Source organism: Elephas maximus, chromosome 18 (assembly GCF_024166365.1).
Source record: "Elephas maximus indicus isolate mEleMax1 chromosome 18, mEleMax1 primary haplotype, whole genome shotgun sequence".
NCBI classification, from domain to species: domain Eukaryota; kingdom Metazoa; phylum Chordata; class Mammalia; order Proboscidea; family Elephantidae; genus Elephas; species Elephas maximus.
Genome location: NC_064836.1, coordinates 12,107,665 through 12,131,615, shown reverse-complemented (window position 1 = coordinate 12,131,615; position 23,951 = coordinate 12,107,665). Strand labels below are relative to the sequence as shown.

Sequence of the window (23,951 nt, the reverse complement as noted above, 5' to 3'; positions counted from 1 at the left end):
TGGCTGTCATTGCTGTCAATCATCTTGAGTACAAAAGGATGCCAAAACCAAAACCAAACCCACTGCCCTCCAGTCATTTCCGACTCATAGTGATGCAACAAAAGCAGGCAGTCACCTTAAAAGGGAGAAGTGGCAACCCTTTAATATTCACAGAGCATGACTCTAGACAAACAACTTTTTATCCACTACTCGTACAATGAAGAGGAGAGCTGTTCCAGTTTTGGAGGAAGAGAAAGGGAGGCCAAGGAGGAGCGGGAGAAAGGAAGGAGACCTCACCAAGAGGGCTTTGAAGCCAGCGTGAATAACATATGATTATTACCCAATGTTATTATAAAAATAAAGGGACTTTGTTGAGAAGCCCTCTGACCCATTCCGGCTCTTAGAATTCTGACCATTTCACTTGCTGCCTGTTAATTAATTTATAGCCTGCAAAGAATGAAATTGTGCTAGATCTCTGGCCAAAAATGTATCACAAACAAGCGCCAAGATATGCAGGGCCTTAAGAAGTTGTGTTCGCATCTTAAGAATGATGGAAAGGCACTGATGGATTTGACCAGCGTGAGGGCATTAGACTAGTGTTTCAAAGCCTCACTGCAGAGAACTGGAGATTATCCATTTTGTGAGATTCTCTATGTCACTTCTCCTCACGGGAAATCAGGAAAGGGCAGCATTTACTCCATGAGACTTCAAGTCTTGCAGCAGAGCCTCTCATTCTTCAAACAAGAGGTCTCAGAGCTCTTTGGAGAATTTCCCACTGCTCTCCAGGCTTTTCCCTTAAATACCCAGCATAAAAAAGGAGGGGATGTGGATCTGAAAGGGGGCCCTCAGCTCAGGGCTCTTTGCTTTCCTCCCCACAAGGCCCTCTGGCCCTTACCTAGACTCTCAACCAGGCTGTGGGAAATGGCCTGGAGACCAAGAGAAAGTTGGAGGGGGAAGCTAGGTCAGGCAGGGTGATGCTGGGTTCAGGAAAAAAAAAAACAGCCTTGTTCAAGGCACTGAGGGTTTCGTAACTCGATTATGCCCATTTTCAACCTGGCCGAGAGCCTGGACTGAGGGCTGGAGATGCGGGGGTAGAGCTGCCAGGAAGGCCGGGAAACCGTGGGGAGGACAGCAAGGCGGGGGGAGGCCCAGCCGCACACCCCAGGAACCCCCAGATCCTGGCCCTGAAGGTTACTCTACTGGGAGGTGCCTCCTAAAGACCTGCACCAATGTTTCAAAACTCCAGAATTTCTCAATCCTCCTTCATGGCCCAAAGCGCCCCTCCCCCTCCACTCCTTAGCCTCCTAGTTTCTCAATTGACACACAGCTCAGATCTGGTAACAGGATGGTTTGGGGTGCGGGGGAGTGGGGTGAGATAGGTATAAAAAGGAAGTTGGAGGCCCAGGCAGCCAGGCACCAACCCCCCTCCCCGGGAAGTGCAGGAAGAAGCTCTGCCGTGGCCGGAATGTGCCTGAGCGTGGCTCAGACAGGTTTCTGGGCTGGCCCAGGGGGATTGGGGCTGGGATTTTCAGGATGAAGGGTCCAGGCGGCTAGGCCTACCACCTTCTGGGGGGGATAAGAGGCAGAGGCATTAGCAAAGTGGGGCGGGGGGAGGCACTTGTCCCCAGGCGCAAGCTCAAGGGGCACCAGATGAGAAGCAGAATAACATTCGGAGGCGCCACAAACATAAAAGGTGTCTGACTGAGGCAGCCAGACAAGAGAGGGGAAGACATCTATTCAACTTGAAATTGGGAGGGGGGCACAACTTAGAGATCGCCCCTGGATGCTTGTTACCCTCATTACACCCCTGATAAAAGGGGGGATATAAGGGGAGTGGGACAGAGCCCGGGGAGGGCCTGGGGAAAGATGCTGCTGTCAGCCTTTTGATTGCCTAGGGGAGCCAGGGGGAGGAAGGGAAGAGGCACTTGAGGACGGTCTGACCTTGGATTTCCCTGCAGGCTTTGCAGTCCTGGTGCTGCTCCAGTGCTGTGAGTAACCTGTAATCTGCTTTAAGTCACAGGAGATGGGAGTGGGGTGGAAATCTTGATACTTTTCCAGTTCTTTCTGCAATTCAAATGGCTCATAGAGACTCACATTTGTTAAACCAGGGTGATAGGTATATGAATGATTTTTATGATAGTCTCTACTTTTCTATACATTTGAAATTATTTAAAATAAAAAGTTTTTTAAAGGCTCAGGTGCAATAATGGCCCTGGTGGGAACCATTCACACAAGCCCAGGAGCCACATGGATGATTGCTGTCCACAATTCTTCTCTGGAGCCCTCATGGCACAGTGGTTAAGAGCTCAGCTGCTAACCAAAATGTCAACAGTTTGAATCCACCAACTGCTCCTTGGAAACCCTATGGGGCAGTTCTTCTCTGTCTTATAGGGTCGCTATGAGCTGGGATCGACTCGATGGCAATGGGCTTGTTTGGTTTTGGTTCTTCCTCTATAACCAAGATGGCAGAAAGAGCTTAATTTGTAGCAGGCAGCATTAGAGTCAGAGAAGAAGAAGAACTTCCTAGTCAGTCCATTTTGATATTGTGCCCCAGCTTACCCACTGCTGGGCAGTGGGTTATGAGTTAGGAGCGCTAAGGAGATGAGCCAGAGCCTCTTGGATCAAGGGCCCCACTGCAAGTCCCACAAGGTTGTCCCCTAAAGGCCAGGCTGTTTCCCCACACTGGCTGCCTTGCCTGAGCCCCTCCTCTCCCTCAAAGCCACTGCCTCCAGGAAGCCTTCTCTGCTGGCATGGAGTCACCTGTATTTCACCTTTATTCATCAGCCCCATCCTCACCCCACGCAGCACCCTGTTCTTAGTCTGCAGTGGATTCAACCACAGCGTTTCATCTCTTCTAAGCATCTTTGGAATATGCCTGATTTCCCTCAGACAGGGAAATCCCCAGAGGCAGCAGGGCTTGAGCTAGCCTCTTTCATTTAGAATTCTGTCTTCATTCCCAACTCTGCCCCCTACCCACACCTTCTTGCAGCTCAGCCCACCTCTCAGACAAAGGGTCCCTGGCTGAATCCCAGCCCCAGACCCCACCCCAGACTTCTCCCTCAGGCTCTGCATACAAGCTGGTCTGCTACTATACCAGCTGGTCCCAGTACCGGGAGGGTGATGCCAGCTGCTTCCCAGATGCCATCGACCCCTTTCTCTGCACCCACGTCATCTACAGCTTTGCCAACATAAGCAACAATGAGATCGACACCTGGGATTGGAATGATGTGACACTCTATGACACGCTGAACTCACTCAAGAACAGGTTGGGCTACTAGCTACCAGGAGAGGAGGGGATAGAGGGTTAGTCTGGCTGGCCAGGGAGGTTCTGCCCAGGAGGATGGGTGAGCGCCCACAGCACCACCTCTGGGTGGAGAACTGGAGGGGCTTGGGCCTCCATGGGAGGAGGTGATAAGGGCAGGTGTTGGCAAGTATTTGGGGTGGTGATAGAGGCTGACTCTAGAAGAAGGCAGGGGTTGAGCTCCCCTGGGAGGTGGGGGGCCCTCTTCTTCCCCAAGGAAGCCTCTCCAGGAAGCACGGAGACTGGTCATCACTCTATTCTGCCATCCCTAGCTTCCCCACTAAGGAGAGCGAGAAAGGGCAGCATGTCTCAGAGTAACTGCCACAAAGTCTATAACCTCTTAGAGTCATTGCATCTCACGGCTGGAAGGACCTCAGAGACCTAATCTAGCCTCCCATCGAGAGCTAGAAACCGGCTAGAACCTCCCAGACATGGGCCCACCAAGTGTCACGAGAGGTTTGCTCCACTACTACCCTCCGCTCCTCTGTGCTTCACAGGAACCCCAAACTGAAGACCCTGCTGTCTGTTGGAGGATGGACCTTTGGCTCTCAGAGGTAGGACCCACTCCCTGGAGCAGGACTACAGAAGATGATGGTCTACTTCACCCACTGTATGGGGGCACAGGAGACCCAGACTGGCTGGGCACAGAGGCCTAAATTGTTGCCAGGGGCCTTAGGCCTCGGGTACAGCCAAGGAAGCAGAGCCCAGAGAGGGATAGAGACTTGCCAAGAATGATACAGCAAGTCTATAGTGGATCTCCTGGCCCCTTGACAGAGACCTTTTTACTTCCCCTCACACCTGAGAACAAAGAACAGCTTGGGGCTACTGCCACTGGGGCTAGGATGAGAGGGAAGGAAATGAATGGGAAGATCTGGGGGTATAGAGACTCTAGGAGGACTTCCGAGAAGGGGTGGAGTTGGAGCAGGGCTTGAAAAGGGGTGGGATATGACCGTAATAGCTTCCATTTATTGAGGGCTTAATATGTATGTGTCCACACCCTTTCCAGTCAACATGCCTTGTAATTGTCACAACAGTACTATGAGGTATTATAATCAGCCCCATTTTACATAAGGAGCCCTGGTGGTGCAGCGGTTAAGAGCTCAGCTGTTAACCAAAAGGTCTGCAATTCAGATCCACCAGCCATTTCTTGGAAACCCTATGGGACAGTCCTACTCTGTCCTATAGGGTCATTATGAGTCAGAATCAACTCGACGGCAACAAGTTTGGTTTTGGTTTATTTTATATACAGGAAAATAGACTCAGGTTATAACATTATCAAAGTGTTTTAGCTAGTAATAGAGCCAGGCTGGGAAACCAAAAATGTCTGGCTCCACAGCCCATGCTCTTGCTAAGATGCCTTGGGGTGGATCTGTCTCACCATGCCCTCCCAGAGCTGGGTGGACTCAGGCTCCCGGCCCCCAGGCCTCAGAAACCTCATGAGGGGGCCAAGGCCCCCAGCATATTGGCATTAAGCCCACTACTGGGGTGATTTTGGTCCTAGATTTTCCAGAATAGCCTCTAAGACCCAGAGTCGCAGGACTTTCATCAAGTCGGTGCCTCCATTTCTGCGGACCCATGGCTTTGATGGGCTGGACCTGGCCTGGCTCTACCCTGGACAGAGAGACAAGAGGCATTTCACCACCCTGGTCAAGGTGCTGGTTGAGAGTGGGGTAGGAGGTGAGGGGCAGAGAGGTGGACAGGCATCAGGGGGAGGGTGGATTAGAAGCAGTCTTCAGCTGATGGCTTCCTGAGGGCAGACAAAGAGGGCCTGAGGCCCCCCTACTGTGGGGCCCTGGGACCCTGGACCAGGAACCAGACAAACTGCCCTGAGGATCTTACACAGCGAGGAAGACATCTGTGACCCTGGTGGGAGGTGGGCTGGGGTCCCAAGAGGTGGAAGGTGACGTCTGCCCATTCACTGGTACCTTGCTGCCCACTGTTCAGTACCAAACCGATGCCCCCAATGGCCAGCATGCACTGTAACCAGGGACATTCAGACCTATCTGGGGGTGGCCCAGGTTTCTCCAGTTATCCCAGAGGCAGAACAATAGTCTAAGCAAATTGCCCACAATACCAATTATAAATCACTTTAATCTTGTGATTTCACATACCAGCGTGAACAAAGCACAGACCCAAAGGCAAGCTTCTCCCAACATCATCTGTGGGCCAAATGGGGTCACTCACTGTTCTGATAGTCCCTCCAGGACAAGGGCAATGAAGTATGGGGGAGGAGATGGGCCCAGTTTTTGGGAAAAGGATGGGTATCCTTGAGGGTGGGACCACTGATGGGCCACTTATCATTCCGTGAGCCCCAGAGAGGTTGGGGATCACAGCAAATGGGCAAAGCCATTGAGGTGCCCAAGACCTCAGGCTCCATTCACAAGTCTCCCTTTCACATGGTCTGGGTCAGGGGAACATGGCCCTCTTTCACTCACCTGCCTGTGTCCCATCCAGGAAATGAAGGCCGAGTTTGCAAAGGAAGCCCAGTCGGGAACACAGCAGCTCCTGCTCAGCGCAGCAGTGTCCGCGGGCAAGGTCACCCTTGACAGTGGCTATGACATCCCCCAGATATCCCAGTAAGTCTGCCTCAGTCATCCCAGCAGCGTCTGTACACAACCCTCTCTCCCTCACCCTGCCCCAGCACTCCATATAGGGCATTGGACTTATAGTCCCAGTGATTCCAGAAGCTCAGTGTGTGATCTTGAGCAAGTCACTTCCCCACTCTGTGCCTCAGTTTCCCCATCTGTCAAGCACAGGATAATAATCCCTACCCTGCCTTTTTCACTTGGGTTGCTGTGTTGACCAGCTGAGAAAGTTGTTATAAATGTGTTTTGGCAAAGAAAGCAGGAAAAGCTATACAAGCCAGCCACCCACCGGTGGGCATTTTCTCAGTGCCTGCTCCAGCAGAGTGCTAGGCTGTGGAGAGGCAGCACATAGGTAATAGTACCCTTCACTTCTGGAATGCTGGGGAGTCCTCAAGGTGCTTTCACACACAGGCAACCCCTTTCCAATTCACCCACCCCCCTTCACCCTGCCCCTGCATATGCACATGTGAATGGTCAACAACCAAGCCGCTCACCTCTCACTGGAACAAAGGCATGGATCTTGGGAAACCCAGAAATAAGGAACAAATGCTCTTCAACTTGACCTTAGAATCTTCTGTAGGGTCTTAGGGAGGTAAAGACTCATTGCATAACTTGACCATTTAAAGGGTGGAAAGAATTAGCTCTCAACCATTTGCCACAAACATCCAAAGCTCACATACACAAAATCCGCCTACAGCCCACAGCCCCCGTGACCCTACCAGTGTGGATGTGAAAAAGTTCTGCCCCACTCCGCTGGATCCTTGGGTTCAGGTTAACCTTCAGCATCTGTTGATGCTACTTTTAATCTGCTTTTACCAAGGCAGGAGTGGAGGCAGGATGGCGAGATGGAGCCCCATGCCCAAGTATGTGCTGGAGGCATAAAAGGAGAACCCCATTCTTGCATTAAATGCATTTGTGGGACCTTGACCCCACACCCTACTGTGGCACAGAGGAAGACAACACAGCAGCTAGGACAACAGATGACAACGGAGAACCACTGGGATCTGGGGACCATGGCTCTTCTCTCAGCTGCCTGCCTGTCCTATTTTCCATCCCATTGAGCTGGTGGAGTGGAGGCCATGAGCATTTCTAATTTCCTGCCTTACCCTTCCTTCATCCCCTTCTTCCACAGACACCTGGATTTCATCAGCCTCATGACCTACGACTTTCATGGAGCCTGGCGTCAGACCACAGGACATCACAGCCCCTTGTTCAAAGGCCAGGAGGATGCAAGTCCTGACCGGTTCAGCAATGTTGTGAGTGCCTGGAAGGGGCAAGGCCAGGAGGGGGTCCACAAGGCCTGCGTGTTCACACACCACCCATCTACTCCTCAGTATAATCCTGTAAGGGAGGGGTTATGAGGCCCACTTCACAGATGAGGAAACTAAGGCCCAAAGTCTGTCCATTCTCCATGGCTCTTAGAATGAAGGAGGTTATACCTCCATAAAGGACCAGGACCTCTCCTGACTGGTATGCAGGGTGGATAGAGTGAAGGCAGAGGGCAGAGTAAAGAAAGCAGGGGTTGAGGAGGCTGGTGGCTAAGGAGGCGGGCATCTGGTCTGTGTAATCAGAGCAAATCACCTATTTCTGGATCTGTCAAATGGTAAGAATCCCTTTCTATACCTAATAGCAGTGGCGGTTCAGTGGTAAAATTCTCGTCTTCCATGTGGGAGACCTGGGTTCAATTCCCAGCCAATGCACTTGAAGCACAGCCATCCATTTATCACTGGAGTCTTGTGTGTTGCTATGATGCTGAACAAGTTTCAGTGGGGCTTCCAGACTAAGACAGACTAGGAAGAAAGGCCTGGAAATCTACTTCTGAAAATGAGCCAATGAAAACCCTATGGACCGCAATGAGTTGGGGGCCAACTTCACGGCAGCTAACCGTAACAACTGCATACCTAATGGAATTTTTTTGAGAATGAAACCATAAAATGCATTTTAAAGTGACATTATGGGTTCCCAGAGGGAAGAGAAACCCCAGATTTACCATATACCTATAACCTCACTTTTCAAGGCAGCAGCATTAATTGTGTAACCTTCCCCATCCATGTACCACCACCCCAGCTAACTAGTCTCCCTGGTACTGTCCCTTCCTATTCCCACCCAGGATTACGCTGTGGGGTACATGTTGAGGCTGAGGGCCCCAGCCAATAAGCTGGTAATGGGCATCCCCACCTTTGGGAAGAGCTTCACCCTGGCCTCCTCCGAGACAGGGGTGGGAGCTCCAACCTCGGGGCCAGGAATAGCAGGCCGCTTCACCAAGGAGGAAGGCATCCTCGCCTACTATGAGGTAATGGGGTTGGGGAAAAGGTAAGTTTCCCCAACGCCACCAGCAGCACTAGGAAAGGTGATCCTCCCACTCCCACTTTTGCTTCTTTGGGAATAAAAAATGTCCCATTGACCTAACATCCCTGATGAAGAGGAAGGGAGCAGAACTTTTGCTATTAACAGTCTCCCGCAGACACTTCGGTTTCTACAACCACCCTAGTGAGAAGCTTCAGGGATATCCCTCTGTCCCCTGAGTTGGGATCTTCCCTCCAGCTCAGGAGAGAGCAATGGCCAAGGGCAGGCCCTTTAGCTTTAGTGCGCCCTCTGCTGCTCTGGCTGTGTGTCCGCGGGCCAGGCCTCAGTGTCAGCCCCCGATTTCCTGTACCCCTGTTTAAGACGGAGGAAGCCAAGGAGAACCCTCCTAAAGCTCTGGGCTCTAGCAGTCACTGGAGAACTTTGTTGGATGTCTGCATCTGCTTTACATAAATTTGCATACAGCCTACAGCCTTTGGGGGCAGATGAGGGCCCTGCAGGACTGGGAGAGAGAGGCTGCAGGAGGAAGCCGGGCTGGGAGCCACCTGAAGAGCAACATCTCCCTGGACGACACCTTAACACTACCCTTGCCCCGTTCTCTGCATAGGTCTGTGACTTCCTCCCAGGAGCCACAGTCCACAGACTCCTTGGCCAGCAGGTCCCCTACGCCACCAAGGGCAACCAGTGGGTGGGGTATGATGACCAGGAAAGCATTAAAAGCAAGGTAGGCTTCCCCAACGCCACGTCCCAGGAGAAAAAGGAGAGGGAGGCTCTGTCCCAAGCAGCCAGATTTGGGGCCCCCTTGCAATGAGGGAAGGGCCCTGGTGGTGTAGTGGTTAAGCACTCCTCTGCTAACTGGAAGGTTGGCGTTGAATCCACTAGCCGCTCCCTGGGAGAAAGATGTGACAGTCTGCTTCTGTAAAGATTACAACCTTGGAAACTCTATTGGACAGTTCTACTCAGTCCTGTAGGGGCAGCCTTGACTCCATGCAACGGTTTTGCACTGAGGGCTAAGGGGTGTTATGGGTCTCAGGTGCCTGTTGTTCTCCCCTGGGGAGGGGCCCACAGAGAACCCCCCTCCCAGGAAGCCCAACCCTGCCCCATCTGGGCCTCCCTGCTAGGTGCAGTACCTGAGGAACAGGCAGCTGGCAGGTGCCATGGTATGGGCCCTGGACTTGGATGACTTCCGGGGCTCCTTCTGTGGCCAGAATCAGCGCTTCCCCCTGACGGGCACCATCAAGAATGCTCTCCTTGCAGCTTAGACTCCCTTCCTGGCCCTTCCGCTGCCCCTTCCCTCTGCACGCAGTGGGGCCAGGGATGCCACGCGCCTAATTGCAGTTGGCCAGAAGCCTGATCACTGTTCTGTTGAGTCCCAAGCTGAGCCTCAGTCTCCCTTCCTTGGATCCTGTGCAAAGAGCCACAGCTCTGAGACTTGGGCTCAGCTCTGGGGAACAAGAGGTGGGGTGGGACTGTGGGCCAGTGAAGGCCTCAAAGCCGGCACCGTGTAAGGCACAGGATCAGTACACACTTGCTAATTAATGAAAATGCTTACTGACCCCAAGCCCTGCACAAGGGAATTTCTTCAACTCCCAGACCACAGCCTACTTGCCAAAAGATACCATTTGTAGCTCTGCCTCAAATAGCTAGACACCTTACAAGAAGCCGGGCCCATGCTAATTATACTCTATGCAAAGCCCAACTTGAAGCCTTTCCCCAGGAACATAATCATGTCTCCCATCCCACTTCCCTTTCCTAATTCCACAGCTGCTCAATAAAGTACAAAAGCTTAACAACGTGTGGCACTTGCTTCAGTCCATCTTTGTGGCCTCCCTGGACTTGCTGGACTCACCTCCCCCACCTCTCCTGGATTCCTCTCTCTGAGGCATGGTGGCCTGAGTTTGCAGAGGGTGAAGCCACCATGTGTCTATGGTTCCCAGGCAAGCCCCAGCAGGAGGCCAGCACCCTCAGCCTCATATGCCTTGAACTTAACTCAAGAGGGCTGGTGGCCTTGCAGATCTTAAAATCATTGTCTTTAGCTTCCTAATTAAGTTCCTTATTGAAAGAAAACTTTTCTGCTTCTGAAGCCCAGCAGGTGCTGGGAAGGAAGCCCTTTAACTCAATCTCTTCATCTCCTCCGTTCCCCCAGAAGGTGGTAGAAGCCCTGACCCCTGGACTCTCAGGGCCAGAAGGAAAGCAGAGGGCATCTCATGCATCCCCCCCACCCTCCTCCCAGGGCTGAATTGTCTGCAGGGCACTTGAGAGACACTCCCAGTGCCAGGAGTCCCCAGGTGGTGCAAATGGTTAAGTGCTTGACTACTAGACGAAAGTTTGGCAGTTCAAATCCACTCAGAGCCCCTCAGAAGACAGGATTGACAATCTGCTTCTGAAAGTCCATGACCTTGAAAACCTTATGGAGTATAATTCTACTCTGATGCACATGGAGTTGCCATGAGTCAAAATCGACTTGACAGCAGCTAACAACAACCCAATCAATGCCAGGCAGCTCCTGACCTTACCATTGCTGGGCTGAAATCGACCGGCAGTTCCAGCACCGCCCTCTGGAGGGAAACAGGACACTCAGCCCTCACTCCTGTGACAGTCTCTGCAGAGGCCAAGGCACCTTCGCTCAGGTGGCCTGACACATGAAGTGGGGGGGATGGGATGGGGCAGGATGGGCGTGAAGACCAATCTGTCTCCCAGCCCTTGTGACTGGAGGGCCTCTCACCAGTTTCTGTGAACTCCTGTGCTCCTGGATATGCCTTAAGCCTAAGAGAGTCCAGGCACTTGTTCCAAAACCAAAGAGAACTTCCCTCTGGGTTCCTTGATGTTTGGGTGATCTGTGACTTGGCCTGATGGCTCATGACCCTGGTTTGAGGTATAGGTGAGGTGGCTGCCCTGAAATCTGAACCAGCTGGAGCTGACCAGAGGCAACCGATCCCAAGGTCACAGTCCTGCTAAAGGCGAAGAAAGTGAGAACTTGGCCAGGGTCTCCGGTGGAAACAGGCATTTCACTGCTGGCAGGTAGGATCAAGCATTCCCTAATCCCTGCCCACTGCCCACCCCACCCCACAGGGGCTTTGAAACCTCAGTGGCTGGGAGCCCTCCTGGGTAGCCCCACCCCCACCCCCCTCCAGGCACCCTTCCCCTCCCCCGCCTGGGACAGGCTCCCCAGGGCTGACTCAGGGTCCTGCATGGTTAGTCACATTTGCTTATAGCTGCAGAGTCAGACTGGGATGGGGATCGCGTCTCCAGGGCCTGCTCCCTGCCCAGCAGGACACTGAGTTACCTCGCAGAGGGCACGGGCCCCCAGGCAGGACTGGACCCCGGGGTTCCCCAGGTCGTCCACTGCCACTCCCCCACTCAACGGCCAGGGGTGAGAGGCAGCCAGTGTACCCCCTACTCGGGCTGAGGACGTAGCCCAGACCTGCTGCTCATTACAAGTTTTTTTATTTGTTTTAAAATAGTGGATAAATCATACATGCGAGGAGGCTGGATGGTGCAAGCAGTTTGTGATCAGCTGCGGACCTAAAGGTTGACAGTTGTAACCCACCCAGTGGCTCCGTGGAAGACAGGCCTGGCAGACTGCTTCCATAAAGATCACAGCCAAGAAAACCCTATGGAGCAGTTCTACTCTGTAACACATGGTTGACTCAAAAGTAGCTAACGACAATACTGCACTGCACACATGCTAAAGGGTGCATAAGGTGGGTCTGTTGCATTTAAAGAACTGTTATAAAGTGAAAACTTGTGTAACCACCACCCAGGGCAAGAAATAAGACATCAATAGCACCCCGGAAGCCAGCACAATCACATACATCCCTGACCCTGGGCCTAGAGGCAGCGCTCTGCTGACTTTTGAGATAACCTGTTTGTGCTTTCCCTTACGGTCTCACCATCTTTGGATGTACCTTAATGAAGAGAGCTTGGTTTGGCCTGTTTCTGAATTTAACGTAGCTGTAATTACACCATAGGCATGTCAGTGTGTCTTGCTTTCTTTGCTCACCATCGTGTCTGCAAGATCATCTGTGTTATTTATTGTGTGTGGCTGAAGTTAGTTCATTTTATTCCGTATTTTGCTTTATAGTTGCATAGCTACTCCACAGTTATTACCCATTCCACGGTTGATGGAGAGTTGTTTTCCCCCAGATTTTGGCTATTATAAACTATATGTCTCCTGGGACACATACGTGAGGATTTCTCTACTGGTGTGTGTGTGTCTCCAGGAACAGAACTGCTGGGTCAGAGGGTATGCACATTTTCAACTTTATTAGATATTGTCTTACTTTTTCCAAAATGGTTGTTCCAGTAAGCACTCCCACCAGCAATGAGAGGTCTTGTTGCTGGCTTCCTCCCAAATACATTGTGTTTCCAGGCTTTTAAATTATTACCAGACTTCAAGTTTTATTGAATGAAGGAATAAATCACTGAATCAGTGAGGAAAATTTGGGTCATACCTGCCTCATATCCCCCACTGCAAATGTCCAAGCCCACCTTCTACTTCAAAGAGTCTAGAAGTTTCAGAGCACTGTCCTCCTCTGGGGTTTCTTCTCGATCTGCCTTATGACTTTGCTGTACTCCCTAGGGCTAGCAGGCTGTGCACCCTGTTCTCTGTGATTGATGAGAACACTGAGGTCCAGAGCAGAGATAGAGGGGGCTGGGTTCTCAAAGCCTCACTCACAAAAGCATTACTCAGAAGTCTTCTTCCCTGGAGTCCCATTTCTGGAGGGCTTTTCTCCAGCCAACCCTGCCTTGGGCATCCCATTTCCCCCCTCTGTAGTGCTCTTGACCTCACCCAACATGAGAGAGAACCCCACGAAATGTGGGGATGGGGAAGTGAGGGACCCTGGGGCAAAACCAGGGGTGCTCCTCAGAGAAGGTTGTTTCAGACTGCCTGGGCCCAGCACTCAGTCTAAGAAGGCCTGGGCACAAGTGGCCGTAGAAGCCAAACACACCGAGTCTGATCTGGGCTCATTTTTTAGATGAACACTCTCTCCCATGGCCCTGACCCCTGGCACAGGCCCCCAGCAACGTCCCATCTCACTCATCTGTGCCCTCCCCCCATCTGGGCACCAACACCCTGGCTGCCAAGACCCAATTGGGTGATGGAGGAGGTAGCGTGCTCCTCCAGGGGCCCTGTGGTTCCTCCCCCAGAGCTATTCCTGGCCTAGCCACCTCCCCATCCCCCAGCCCCCCTGCCTGACCTGACCCCACGGCTGGGAATAATTTGGCTGGGGGTGGGGCAGCCCTAGACTATATATGCCTGGACCTAGGTGTCCCAGGCACCCTGGAGGCCCAGACCCTGCACTGCCAACCCCTGTGCACTGCAGCCTGACCCTCAGTCAACGCAGCAATGACAGGAAAAGCCACCTACGAGGCCCCCGCTGGTGGTCCAGAGGAATCAGCTTCTGAGCCTACCAAGGTGCCCACCCCAGAGGCTTCCAGAGAAGTGGCAGCACCAGAGCCCCCCAGGGAGGAGCAGGCTCCCCAGCCACAGGAGCCTGTCACCGAGGCACCTGCCCCAGAAGCCCCCACAGCTGCTAAGCCTGTACCCCCAAGCGAAGGTGATGAGAGACGGGGCAGGTGGAGGAGGGGAGCCTGGTGTGGTGGGGGAGGGGGGAGGTCTGCACCTTGAACCCTTGGTCTCACTCTGGCTTCTCCCTCAGATGTTCCCAGTGCCCCATTGCGGCTGACTGTGGAGGATGTGAGCGACAGCTCGGTGACTGTGAGCTGGGAGCCCCCGGAGAAGCTTGGGAGACTGGGGCTGCAGGGCTATGTGCTGGAGCTCTGCGAAGAGGGAGGTGCGCACTGGGCTAAGCCCTGCAAACATCCAGGGGAGATGGGCTTGAGGGGTGCAGGGACACGTCCCTAGACCCTGCAGTTGGCCAGTCTGGGGGTGACATGTGAGGTGGTCCCTTTACTCCACCCAGGGACAGATTTTCCAACGAGCAAGGTACACACGGGCTTACTTGTGCTTTCTTACTTACTCATCTGTAGTGTACAATTTGACCTGTTTTTCACTGTATCAAGGATGAGGTGAAACCCATGTGAAACTGCACACTACAGATTAATAAGTAAACACAAGTAAGCCTGTGTGTACCTTGCTTACTGGTTAATCTGCCCCTGTTCCACTGATGTATTTTGAAAGGCAGGGGGATGTCCGAAATGACCTCAGGAGCTCCCTGGTCCTCCAGCTCCTGGGAGCCTCTGAGTAACAGAGAGAGAAGGGCCAGGGGCACTGGGGCTGTACTCTGATGAGGAGTTAAAAAAAAAAAAAGGAGGAGCCAAATCTCAGAGCACCCTGCTTGGGGAAGACAGGGCATGAGATGGAGGGTAGAGAAGCTAGGGGTGGAGGGGAGACCGTGAGAGGCAATGAGGAGAAAGGGGGGCATTCTGGCCAACTCCATGGCAGCCAAGTTCAGTCTGGCCTCTTGTCTGTGCCCCTACCTTGCTGTGTGGCTTTGCAAATGCGTCGAACACTCTCTGGGCTTCAGCAACCCCATGTCTGGCTGTGACTCCAGGGGATAGCTAGGATCTAAGATCAGGTGCCTTTAATGCTACTTGACAGTGATGAAGCAAAGACTGGAGGAAATAAGGCCCAGAGAGAGAAGCCAGCTTTTTCCAATCACCAGCAAGAAGAAAAGGAAGCCCTGTTACAAGTGGCCCATGGCCTGGTGCCCATGGTCATGCAGGCCAAGATCTCACACTCTCTCATTTCCCTCAGCCTCAGAGTGGGTGCCTGTGAACGCCCGGCCCATGATGGTGACCCAGCAGACCATGCGGAACCTGGCTCTAGGAGACAAATTCTTCCTGCGCGTGGCTGCGGTCAGCTCCGCGGGGGCCGGCCCACCGGCTGTGTTGGACCAGCCTATCCACATCCAAGAGATCATTGGTAAAAGCCTGTCCTTTCACCCCCTGTGCCCCAGCCCTTCCCAGACACCTTAACTGATGGCTGGAGAAACCAAGGCCAATGACAGAGGGCACTGGGCAGCGATTCCCTCATCCCACATTCATACACACAAGGCTCATGCCTTCCCCACGTTGCCTTAAGAAAGTCCCAGGTGCTCCAGCAGTAAGGGGCCTCTAGAGGTCAAAGGGGCCATCTCCATGAGTGGTCAAGCCCCCAAACATTGTGGGAGGAGCTCCCTGATCCCCAGAAATGAAAGCTCAAACACCCCCCGGAAACCAGACTCAGGGTCCCAGTGCTAAGAGCCCACTGTTCCTCCTACCTAATCTTAATCTCTCCTGCAGCCTCGGGAATTCATTTTCTGGCCACTTGCTGCTCATTTGATATGGCCTGAGATCCAGGTTCTCCCAATATGGGGATTTGCTCACCCCTTGTTGTACCATGTCCCTGATGGGAGGAAAAAGAAGGCCTGCAAAAGGCCTGTGAAGGTTTCCCTGTCCCCGAGGGCAGGGCCACGCTGGAGACCCAGGAGGCCAGCTGCTGCCCCAGTTGCTAATATTTCTATTTGCAGGGTGCATTAGCCGAAGTCCTACCCCTGTTCTCTCCCAGGGCTGATCAGGTTTCAGTCTGTTAATGGCAGTGAGTCATTTGGTCTGATCTGAGGTCTCTGGGGACAGTCCAGGGCCCCAGGGTGAAGAGAGACACAGGCAAGCAGGTGCCTGAGGCCTTCTCCACCTTCCTTCTTGCTCCCCCATCAAGGCGACGGCTGGTTCCTGGCAGAGGCTGGGGGAGAACCCCACAGCTCTGGGCAAGGCCTGTAGAAAGGGGGGTCTTCATGGCCATAGGAGGAGTCAAGTTTGGATTCAAGAAAATCTCTCTCAACTCTGAGGCCTGAGAGACGTGGGAGCCATTGAGTTAGGGACCTTAGAATTGTAGACTATCACAGCTAGTCCATCCAAGCCAAGCACTTCACCTTACAGGTAAAAAAAACATAACCCATGGGGCCCAGGGACTCCCTAAAGGTCACCCAGGCTTTGAATGGCAGAACCTGACTCCCTCTCAAGACCATTCATGCCCACATCCAGTTCCCCAGGCCTCAGTGGAGTGTCGTCTAGTGGTTTTCAAACCCAAGAACATTCCCATACTTTCAGTCTGGGTGACACCCAGCCTGGCAGCTTCATTATGGTCTCAATGGCTGTGATCTGGGAGGGTCCTGGACCTTCTTCTGCTGGGCCCTTTTGTCAGAGGCCCCAGACTGAAGGAGTTGGCCAGCCTCTGCACCCACTTCTCCATAAAAACTCCTCTGGCAGAAAAGAAGGGGATTTCCTGGAGAGAAGAGGGGGAGGAGGCTGTGAGCAAGTGGGGAGCAGCCAGGCCCTCCTCACGGGTAGGGCAGGGCGGGGGCCATGCCCAGAATCCTCAGCTGCTCAGCTGTCCCTCCTTGGCCATCTGGACCTGCCAAGCATTCCTGGCCCCCTGCAGCTGCCCCTGGAGCGTTCCACACCTGACACTTCCAAAGCCAAGTGCCTGCACATCTAATCCTCGGAGACACAGTGTTCCTTCTCACTGTCTCCTCCTCCTCCGTCCTGTGTGCCAGCTGCTGCCACCTGTTTGCCACTAAGGAGCCTCAGTCCCCAGCCCCAGCCCCAGTCCCTGTCTGAGGAGGCTTGGGGACAGGGCAGTGTCAGCTACTGCTTCCCTTGGAATGCCCAGCGGCTCCAGTGGGTGCACCTGATTAGGTGGTGGTCAGGAAATAGGTTCCCTACCATAGCAGGGGCTTGAAGTAATGCTTCAGGAAGGACTTCTCAACTGGGAGATGGAAAGACCATGGGAAGGGTGACAGAGGAAGAGGGAGTTACGTCTGCTCTGGCCTCATTTAAGAAGAGAAAACCTAAAACCAAAACCTGTTGCCATCGAGTCAATTCTGACTCATAGCAACCCTGTAGGACAGAGTAGAACTGCCCCACAAAGTTTCCAAGGAGCACCTGGTGGATTTGAACTGCCGACCTTTTGGTTAGCAGCCGTTGCACTTAACCACTACGCCACCAGGGTTTCCTTTAAGAAGAGCCCAACCCAAAAAGAGAGAGATCCTAATTCTCCCAATACGATCTGGAGAGAGAGAAATGAGTGTCAGGGCCTCCCAGGGGCGTCTCTGAAGCTCGTGGGGCATGAGATGGTAGGTGTGGCGGGTAGGGGCTACTGGATTAGGAGGAAGACAGCATTGCTTCCCTGCCTCAGGAATGCAGTCCCAGCAGGTGCAGCACCTGCTCTCCACCAGGGGGAGCCAGGGAGCCAGGCAGGTCCATCTGGAGTTTGGGAATGCCAGGGCTGCAGGGAAAATTCCAGCCAGGCAGGGTGGAGGCGCCAAGCGAATGCATGAGATGCTTATCGGTTCACACCACCACGGAGCCATGCCTTCCCTGGGGCCTCCTGGCTCTCTGGTCCCCAAGGACCTTAAAGGGTTCAGGGCCCTGGACCTCAAGAGTGAGCTTTGCCCTTCTCACAAGGAAGCAGCCCCAGATGGCCAAACACACCCAGGGGCTCTCCTGCCAGGCCAACAACCCTCATCAGCTGTCCCCTCCCCCAACTCAGAAGCCCCTGACAAACTACCCCTCTGCTATGCTAAGCCTAGACTCTGACTTTGATACAGAGGCCCCCAAGATCCGTGTCCCCCGCCACCTTCGTCAGACCTACATCCGCCAGGTGGGAGAGGCGGTCAACCTGCAAATCCCTTTCCAGGTGGGTGAGCCTCCTGCCAAGGGTAAGAGCCTACTCTCAGGAGTAGATATATGGACCCCCATCTGAGGTATGTCAGGGGGTCCAGGAAAGGCTGGGATCCCCATGAGTGTCCACTGGGAACCTATCAAGACCACCTTATTCTCCCCAAGCCACACACATGACTCATTTGTGATTCTCTAGCCCAAGGACAGGGCAGGTGGTCTCCCAGGGCTGGACACCTCTGGGGACATGGCTCTGGGCACTGCCTGTGATGTGCCTCTGCTGTGCCTCCTGGGAAGGGCCAGTGGGACAGGCTGCCCTGGGCACAGCCTCAGAGACTCCTGATTGGGTGGGCATGGGGCACCAGCACCTCCCTGCACCCAGCCTGAGAGTTCCTCCCTCTCAGGGGAAGCCCCGGCCTCAGGCCTCATGGACCCACAACGGCCAGGCCCTGGACAGCCGGCAGGCCACTGTGCGCACCGGGGACCAAGACTCCATCCTCTTCATCCGCAAAGCCCAGCGCTCCGACTCAGGCCGCTATGAGCTCACGTTGCAGCTGGAAGGCCTGGAGGCCAAGGCAGCCATTGACATCCTGGTGATCGGTATGGGGCCACGGAGGGAGAGCTGCCTCTCTGGGGAGCGCCCATCTCCTAGCCCAGTGCTGAGGGCTGATGGGAGCAGGCCAGAGGAGTAACAGGATCCAAGTCTTAGGGGTGGGAACTCTGTGGCAAGGCCCTGCCTTAACCCCGCTCCCCCTCACACTCTGGTCCTGCAGAGCAACCTGGCCCCCCTAGCAGCATCAGGCTACTGGATGTCTGGGGCTGCAACGCTGCCCTTGAGTGGACACCGCCCCAGGACACGGGCAACACAGAGCTCCTGGGCTACACTGTACAGAAGGCAGACAAAAAGACAGGGGTGAGGCCAGCTGTGTTGGAGGCTGGGGTGCTGAGTGGGATCAGAGGACTGAATCTACGGACCCAGTCCTGGTCTAACTTTCCCTAACCTGACTCCCTGTGTGGCTTTTGTCAAGACCCTTTCCCTCTCTGGGCCTCAGTTTCCTTATCAAGACTGCAAGTGGGGCTGGCCTGGGCTCTCAGAAGCCTTTCAAGCTCTCTTTGTTGTTAGTTGCCCTCAAGTCGGTTCCAACTCATGGCGACCCCTTGTGTACAGCGTAGAGGTACTCCATAGGATTTTCAAGGCTGTGACCTTTCGGAAGCAGATTGCCAGGGCTGTCTTCTGATTTGCCCCTGGGCAGGTTCCAACCACCAGCCTTCCAGTTAGTAGTTGAGTGCTTCACAGTTTGCATCAACTGTTTCAGCCACTGCTCTGGAGCAGTGCCTCCGAAACCTTCAAGTGCACCTGAATCCCCGGCAGATCTTGTTGAAATAACAGATTCTGATTCAGTCGGTCCAGAATAGGGGCTGAGATCCTGCATTTCTAGTAAGCTCCCAGGTGACGCTGAGGTTGCGGTCCATGGGCCACACTTTGAGTTGCCAGTCAAGTTGGTTCCGACTCATAGCGACCCTATAGGACAGGGTAAAACTGCCCCCATAGGGTTTCAAGGGCTGTTATCTTTGCAGAAGCAGACTTTCTCCTGCGGAGCTGGTAGGTTCCAACCGCTGACCTTGCAGTTAGCAGCTGAGTACTTAACCACTGCCCCACCAGGCTCCCTTTGAGTAGTAAGGCTCTAGAATTCTGAGAACCCCAGAGAGGTCATGTGAGTGACCCAGCAGCCCCTCATCCCAATTTAAAGTCCCTCAGGGCAAAAGCTGGACAGCTCAGCCCCCCAGGATTACAAGGGGGTGGTGGTGGAATGGCCCATCTGAGGGAAAGGCTGCCAGGCCAGCAGGGAGGTGAGGCTAACGGGATGGGGTCCTGCAGCAATGGTTCACAGTGCTGGAGCGCTACCACCCGACCACCTGCACCATCTCCAACCTCATCGTCGGCAACACGTACTCCTTCAGGGTCTTCTCAGAAAACCAGTGTGGACTCAGCACCTCAGCCGCCGTCACCAAGGAGCTGGCCCACATCAAGAAGGCAGGTGGGTCTGGGCCCGCACCCAAAACGGAGCCAGGGCTGACCATGCCGCCTCCGGAACTGTCTTCTTTCCACCCCTCTCTCCGGGCTATTTTTGGTGCTTTCTCCTGGAAACGTGCTCTGCTTCCCACACCCGCCCCATAGCTCTGCACGTGCACATTCGCACTGTAACGTAATAGATGTGGCGGATCGGTTTTCACAAACACCTCAGAGCAAACTGTGTGCTGAGTGGCCCCCTCAGGAGGCCGTGTACTTATTTTAAAGCTGCTTGCCTGCCTGCCAACATCTTAGTGGTCACTGGGTCTCATGCACAGTGTCCCAAGGGAACTCTGAAGGGCAGTGTGCAAGTGGAGAGGTGGACTCTGGCAACTTTGCTAAAATCCCAAGCCTCACGGCCCTAATGGAACACCACACAGATGGACAGAGAGATATGGGTGTTTACTGTCTCTGCCCAAGCACCTGACCGACCCTTTTGCATCACATGTTAACTTCTGAGCCCTTTTTCCCTGTCACCCCGAATGCTACCAGGCCCTCCCCAACTCGGAGTCAGAGGTGGCTCAGGAAGGCACAGTCTTTAACACCAGCCTGGGCTGCACAGAATTAAGAAGAAAATGTTGTTTAAAAAAGGAAAGTCAGCAATGTCTCTGAAGACAAAAACGAAATGTGAGATCTCTGGGTTGCTGATCTCCACCCTCTGCCGAGATCATCTCATCTTGCTAGTTTTCTACCCTCTCCTTTCTCAGCTCACCTCTCCCACCGACCTAGGCATGGTCTCAGCTATCTTTGAAGCAATACCTCTTTGAGACTGTCTCTCTCTTTGTTGTTGTTACTCCGGGTGACCCCACGTGTGCAGAGTAGAACTGCTCCATAGAGCCTCAAGGTTGTGGCCTTGCAGAAGCAGATCACCGGACCTGTCTCCTGAGCTACCTCTGGGTGATCTTGAACTGCCAACCTTTCAGTTAGTAGTCAAGGACTTAACCGTTTGCGCCACCCAGGGAGCCGTTTCTCTAAGTTTCCACAAATTGCCCGTGCAGTGCTCCCGAGGAGTCCCTGGGTGCTGTAAATGGTTAACACGCTCCGCTGCTAACTGAAAGGCTAGAGGTTCGGTCCACCCAGAGTTACCTCAGAAGAAAGGCTTAGTGATTTATTGCCAAAAGTCAGCCATAAAAATCCTGTGGAGCACAGTTCTACTCTGACACACACAGGGTCGCTCTGAGTCGGGGTTGATTCTGTGGCAACTGGCTGGTTGGTTGCTTCCCAAAGACCTCAGGAATCTGGTGTCCTGGGGCTGTTCTCCAGAGGATAGGGGCGAGGATGCAATTGATCAGCTCCTGCCCCACAGGATGTTAAGATCTTCCCCAGACCACCAGCTCTTTGCCCAGAAAGCCACAGTCCTCCTGCGACCTCCCATTTCTCAAGCCCCAGACTCACTGATACTGGGCAAATCACTCACCCACTCAGGGGCTGAGTTTCTTATCTATCAGACGATGACAGAGGCCCGCTGTGCAGATCCAGTGATGGATAGATGTAAGCTATGGTGATTATTTTAGGAAAATGGATGAGGCTAGTCCTAAGAGGCCTCCTCCACTCCTGTAGCCTCAAATTCACTGCTTGACCCCGCTTTCTCCTCTAAACCCAGATATTGCTGCCAAATCTAAAGGTTTTATTGAGCGAGACTTTTCAGAAGCCCCTTCATTTACCCAGCCCCTGGCTGACCACACCTCCACCCCTGGCTACAGCACTCAGCTGTTCTGCAGTGTCCGAGCATCACCCAAGGTGAGGGGGCCAGGCTCGCTGTGCCCTGGGCTGGTGGGGTCGGGGGTGACAGCCGGTTGAGGAATCCTCCCAGTCATCTCCACCTACATCTGAGCCTTCAAGTGCCCGGTCCCAGCCCACAACCTTCCCAGCCCTCCTCTCTGTTCTCCCAGCCCAAGATCATCTGGATGAAAAACAAGATGGACATCCAAGGGGACCCCAAATACCGGGCCCTCTCCGAGCAAGGTGTCTGCACCCTGGAGATCCGCAAGCCCAGTCCTTTCGATTCTGGTGTCTACACCTGCAAGGCCATCAACGTGCTGGGGGAGGCATCTGTGGACTGCCGTCTGGAGGTCAAAGGTGAGAGCTGGAGGAGGGTCGCTTCTTAGGGGCCCTCCCATGAACAGGAGAACATGAGGCACCACCTCTAGAAGGTGGACTAGACAGGGCTGAGCACTGAAAACCCAGGCACGACTGACGGGCTAGTAAAGATGGAAGTCAGGCTGTCCAAAGGACTTCCAAGGGGGAGCATGGCCCAACATGGGGAAGGAGGTAGTGAAGTCAGCCCTGGGGACCAACAATAAATGGCCACAGTGAGGGCATGTCACTGTCACCCTGTCTTATTCCCCTGCCCCCGCCCCGCAGGATGCAGAGCTCTAACCTGCAGATCTCTTACAGCATCAGCCACGCACTGAAGAGCGACCGAGGCAGAGGCAGTGGCTATGGCGAGGATGAAGGTGAGTGGGTGGGCCACCCCTCTGCTCCCTCGGGGGGTGGTACCAAGGCAGAGAGGCCTGCAAACAGGGGCTGGGGAGGGCGGGGTACTCAGGTCTGGGTACAAGTCACAGACAACTAACACACATGCAGCTCTGGGCTTGTTCAAGAGACACGCACGGGAGGCTGTCGGGCTGGTGACCCTGGTGAGACCTGGCAGGGGGGTGGCTTAGTGGACAAATTTGAGTTAGGGGTCTAGTCCTGGCTCTGAGTGACCTAGGGCAAGGGCCACTCATCAGAACAGGAGACAGCCTCTCCTCTGTGGGGCCCTGAGGCTCTGGAGAAGGAAGGAAGGAAGTATCCTGGAGTTGAGGAGCTGGTGTTCAGGCCTGGGCATTGGGCCCCTGGGGGGCCTAGGAAGAGAAGAGGGGTACTGCCCTCCCCTCCCTCATCTGCACCTCTTCTGATGTCAGGGGCTCAGAAGACGTGTTCTCTGTCAGGTGCTGCAGACCTGAGGGGCCCAGCCTCTGAGGCCCAGAATCAAACTCCACAGATGCCCATAACTCCCATTTCCATAGAGATGGCTGATGGAGCAGCTCTCTGCAGCCTGGCCTCCCTCCCCAACAGTCTGGGGCCCAGTAGCCAGGAGTGGGCCTGGCAGGCCCCAGCCAGCCTCCGCTGGCACAAGGGGGGCCTGGAAGGTGCCAAGATTCAAGCACCCCAACAGAGAGCTGTGCGCTGGTGAGAAGCACCCCAATAAAGATGTGTGGTGTACAGTGCGGGGGCCTCTGTGACAGGGAGCATCGTCGCAAGGGAAGAGGCACTGTGTCACCACGAGGGGGGTGTCAAATGCATCAACCTGAGGAAGATGCCAGTGGGTGGGGTCTCAGATGTCATGAGGGTTTTCCTGACATGCTGTGATTTTTCAGGATCTTGCTACCCCGAGTGCATCACTATAGGAACAGACACCCCTCTGGAGCCTTCCTAGCTCCGAACACCTCCACATCTCCCCCACCCCAGCAGCTCCCCTGGCCCCCACCATGGCTTCCTCTCTGCCAGGGTTGTCTTGTTGCCCTCCAACAGCGGGTGGGTGTAGCCAGCAGCCTGCTCTCCTGGAAGGTTCACAGTCTTTTATTAGTCACACGGCCCCCCAAGGGAGCCAGGGAAGACCCCAGCTCTGAGAGAGGAAAGGGCCTGGAATTCACGCTCAGAACCCAGTCACTGTGACAACCAGGCCCCCCACCCTCCTGTATACAAGAGGCTCCAGGCTTGCAGGGGGTGGGGTGAGCCTCCCCCAGATGTCCTAAAGGCCCAGATTCTGCAACCGCTCTTCAGAAGCCCCTGAAAACTGTGCTCAGTGCCAGGAGCACCAAGTGCCAGCAAGACTGCCCCACTCACACTCCCAGGGTGGTCTCCTCTGGGCTGGGCCTGTCTGTCACACCTCATCCTAGGGGTGCCTATGGTCGCACTGGGAATCTCTGGAGGCAGACCTTCCCCTCCTGCACCCCCTCCCCAGGCAGGCAGCATGTTCCCAAGATTGGCACATATGGGAGGCTCCTCTCCATTTGGCCAGAGGAAGCAGAGATAGGTGTCCCCTAGGACAGTCCAGGCTCCTCATTGGGCTGGTGGAGCTGAGATGGCAGGTAGTTACACT

The 23,951-nt window shown here is 54.2% G+C and overlaps 2 protein-coding genes across 5 annotated transcripts; both read left to right on the top strand.

Annotated features, from left to right (window-relative positions):
* The first annotated feature begins 1,366 nt into the window (after positions 1-1,366).
* On the top strand, positions 1,367-9,761 carry CHI3L1 (chitinase 3 like 1). The gene is made up of 10 exons (XM_049858077.1): positions 1,367-1,469; positions 1,938-1,967; positions 3,043-3,244; positions 3,778-3,834; positions 4,782-4,932; positions 5,735-5,856; positions 6,998-7,121; positions 7,976-8,158; positions 8,777-8,893; positions 9,291-9,761. The coding sequence occupies exons 1-10, from the start codon at positions 1,445-1,447 to the stop codon at positions 9,429-9,431; spliced, it is 1,152 nt and encodes a 383-aa protein (XP_049714034.1). The 5' UTR covers positions 1,367-1,444; the 3' UTR covers positions 9,432-9,761.
* Positions 9,762-9,864: 103 nt separating this feature from the next.
* Positions 9,865-23,430, top strand: MYBPH (myosin binding protein H). Of its 4 annotated transcripts, none has more exons than XM_049858076.1 (12): positions 9,865-11,190; positions 13,497-13,730; positions 13,833-13,967; positions 14,891-15,058; positions 17,724-17,812; positions 18,198-18,393; positions 18,567-18,706; positions 19,673-19,832; positions 21,468-21,604; positions 21,757-21,943; positions 22,262-22,320; positions 22,798-23,430. In XM_049858076.1, the coding sequence occupies exons 2-11, from the start codon at positions 13,520-13,522 to the stop codon at positions 22,276-22,278; spliced, it is 1,440 nt and encodes a 479-aa protein (XP_049714033.1). In that variant the 5' UTR covers positions 9,865-11,190; positions 13,497-13,519; the 3' UTR covers positions 22,279-22,320; positions 22,798-23,430. The 4 variants fall into 4 exon arrangements, with proteins under 4 accessions (XP_049714033.1, XP_049714032.1, XP_049714030.1 ...); XM_049858075.1 differs by having other exon boundaries at positions 13,440-13,730; XM_049858073.1 differs by having other exon boundaries at positions 11,634-13,730.
* Positions 23,431-23,951: the final 521 nt, after the last annotated feature.

Coding starts and splice junctions, on each gene's coding strand:
- CHI3L1 (XM_049858077.1), top strand. CDS start 1,445: ATGTGCCTGAGCGTGGCTCAGACAG. Junction 3,835..4,781: donor TGGACCTTTGGCTCTCAGAG/GTAGGACCCACT, acceptor TTTTGGTCCTAG/ATTTTCCAGAATAGCCTCTA. Junction 7,122..7,975: donor CTGACCGGTTCAGCAATGTT/GTGAGTGCCTGG, acceptor ATTCCCACCCAG/GATTACGCTGTGGGGTACAT.
- MYBPH (XM_049858076.1), top strand. CDS start 13,520: ATGACAGGAAAAGCCACCTACGAGGCCCCCGCTGGTGGTCCAGAGGAA. Junction 18,707..19,672: donor AGGCAGACAAAAAGACAGGG/GTGAGGCCAGCT, acceptor GGGGTCCTGCAG/CAATGGTTCACAGTGCTGGA. Junction 19,833..21,467: donor GGCCCACATCAAGAAGGCAG/GTGGGTCTGGGC, acceptor CTCTAAACCCAG/ATATTGCTGCCAAATCTAAA.